The sequence below is a fragment of the Rhagoletis zephyria genome, unplaced genomic scaffold, assembly GCF_001687245.7.
Source record: "Rhagoletis zephyria isolate East Lansing unplaced genomic scaffold, Rhagoletis_zephyria_1.1 Rzeph_scaffold_02391, whole genome shotgun sequence".
In the NCBI taxonomy this organism is placed as follows: domain Eukaryota; kingdom Metazoa; phylum Arthropoda; class Insecta; order Diptera; family Tephritidae; genus Rhagoletis; species Rhagoletis zephyria.
Genome location: NW_016159475.1, coordinates 81,596 through 84,170, shown reverse-complemented (window position 1 = coordinate 84,170; position 2,575 = coordinate 81,596). Strand labels below are relative to the sequence as shown.

Genomic DNA, 2,575 nt, shown 5'->3' with positions numbered 1-2,575 from the left:
TGTAAATATTTATTTCGCAATTACTGATTACTTATAAACACGCGCCAGTAGAATACCTCATGTTGTTGAGAGTTGACTCGTAACTCTATATTCCTGTTTTGAGAAATTTTAATTAATAAAGTATAAATAAGGAAATTAACAGCGAAACCTGAATTATATTTATTTCACATGCATTTATGCCTGCCCCACCACAACACTTACGTTACGAGAACATCTAAATCAAATTTATTTTTTCATAATCGTTTCAGACGACAGACAGCATTTCTTTTCTTCTCAGATAATACTTACATGCGGTTAAGAACAACAGACTGATCACAGTGCATCAACCTAAAATATATTCACCATACAAGTAGGCGTAAAGTTGCCTACGATTGCTAGTCGCAGCATCGAATAAATATTCATCAATAAAAAAAAAAACATCAGCAACAATATGCCTTTTAAAGACCTATTCAATAGCTGTCAACCGATACAGTTGTATATTGTGTTGACAATGTCCGTCTCTTATTTCATCGTACAACTGGTGCTGAGCCACATAACACATGCGCTAACCCTGTTGATGGCATCTTATCATATGTTATGCAACATTTTCGCGCTCACTGGCTGCATAGTAACAATTAAGGTAAGGCTGAAGATAGATTTTTCTTATCTGTAAAAAAAAGTTACGTCCGTAGTTTATCATAAATGATAAAGGATAACACATGGAATGTGTCAAACTATTATAAAGAAATAAAACATTTATGTGTTTATTTACATACTTAATTATAAAATAGATATAAATGTGTGTCCAAATGACCGATAGCATACTAGCGTAATTTATAATAGCAGCCAAAACAAAACTTGTATATAATATAAGTATGTATGTAAATTTAGAATAAAGTATGCACTGATTGATTAATGACTGCTTATACACTTATTTGCAGCTGTTAGAAAATTTTACCTTAATTTTTTACATGAAGAAAAAAGTATTTTTATCAGGCCTGTTCTGAAAATTATATGATTAGGAATGGGTTGCTCAATTGTTTTAAATATTTTTAATGAATGAAGTCAATATTTGAAATGGAAACTGCTAAAAACAAAAGTGTTTGTCTTTTTGTTAAAAAAATCTCCAAAAAAAAAAAGTTTTGTAATCGAACCTCCATAAGTATTGAAATGGTAGAATTTGCAAAATCTGCCTGTATTTATTCGCTAGTTTCTTTCGAAAGGCATTCTTATGATAGTAGGAAAAGTTTTTTTTGAATCCCTGATAACAATTCGTAAAACTTTTGTGATAACGGTATCTTTTTAGCATTTCTATTTTAAACTTATAACAAAGTTATAATTTTTCCCCTTCAAGCAGCCAACTAAGTATTCACATTAGGGTGGTCCAAAAATTCATGTGAAAAAGTAAAGACCGAAATTGAATGCTCCCACCCCTAGGACTGTTCTATACCGAAAAAAACTATGCCCCTGTTTTTTTATTTTGAAATCAAAAAAAAATTTTAGAGGCCGCTCAAAGTGCTCAAATTTTTCATGTATTTTATATACGTTAAAATTCGTGGAAATGGTATGGAATTCTTGAAAATCAATACTTTTAGATCAGAAAACTCTGTTTCTCTTGGGGAGACTTCCAATTAAAATACCCAATTGCTTACTTTACATTTTTATAACAATAGCGATTTTTTATGGGTCCCCAATTGCTTCTTTTGGAGGTTTTAAGGATCCTATAAAAAATTTTTAACAATTAAAAATGTNAAATTTTGAGCTATATCTTTTTCGTTACAGGACAGTCCTAGGGGGTGAGGGCATTAAAATTCGGACTATACTTCTTTTTGTTTTACAACCCTAATGTACATACATGCATACATACATATAATCTTATCTGCTATTTATACAATAAACCACCTCAAAGCCAGGCAAAACATATTAGAAAAAGGCCTATAATAAACATCTAATAAATAATGCATATAATAAATTCGTCATACTTATCAAACAAAAAGAGAGTGAGTGTTAGTAAGGAATTGACATAGCGACTAAATTTGGCAAGTTTAACTTGCGTCAACTGTAGTTACTAATACACTTGCATAAATCGATCCAAAGCCCCACCTGATATTGGCCGGGGTCAATAAAATAAAGTCTAGACATCACCCAAGTGATATTTAATGAAATGTGGTAATTTTGGCATAATTATTAAAAAAATATAATAACTGAATTTTATAGTTTCCGCACTGCCACTGCTGATGGCGGAATTAGATTTAGTCAATAAACCATTTATTTGATTTAAGGCATCCAATCGCGGACTATTTTGCGAATCCTGGGATTTCGGTATCTTCAATTGGTAATCCCGGTATCCCGGGATATTTCGGGATGTTATTACCATTAATTAAAATATGCTAAGAAACTAGTTTTGTAGTCTTGCTTTAGTGCAAATACCTGAAATAAAAATAAATTTGTGTTTTTAAGCAAACACTGAGAAAAAATCAATCAAAAATCGGTTAATATTATCAAATTCAAATTGAAAAAGAATCAATGTGATTTTTGGTTAATATTTTCAACAGCCTTGGTTGATATTTTCAACAATGATTTGGTAATATTAACC

General features: G+C 30.8%; 1 protein-coding gene across 1 annotated transcript in view; it reads left to right on the top strand.

Annotated features, from left to right (window-relative positions):
- The first annotated feature begins 388 nt into the window (after positions 1-388).
- ZnT77C (Zinc transporter 77C) overlaps positions 389-2,575 on the top strand; it is a 32,555-nt gene continuing 30,368 nt past the window's right edge. The window contains exon 1 of the mRNA XM_017621200.1: positions 389-619. Within this exon, the coding sequence (XP_017476689.1) occupies positions 431-619 (189 nt within the window). The 5' untranslated portion in view covers positions 389-430. The remainder of the gene's footprint in view (positions 620-2,575) is intronic.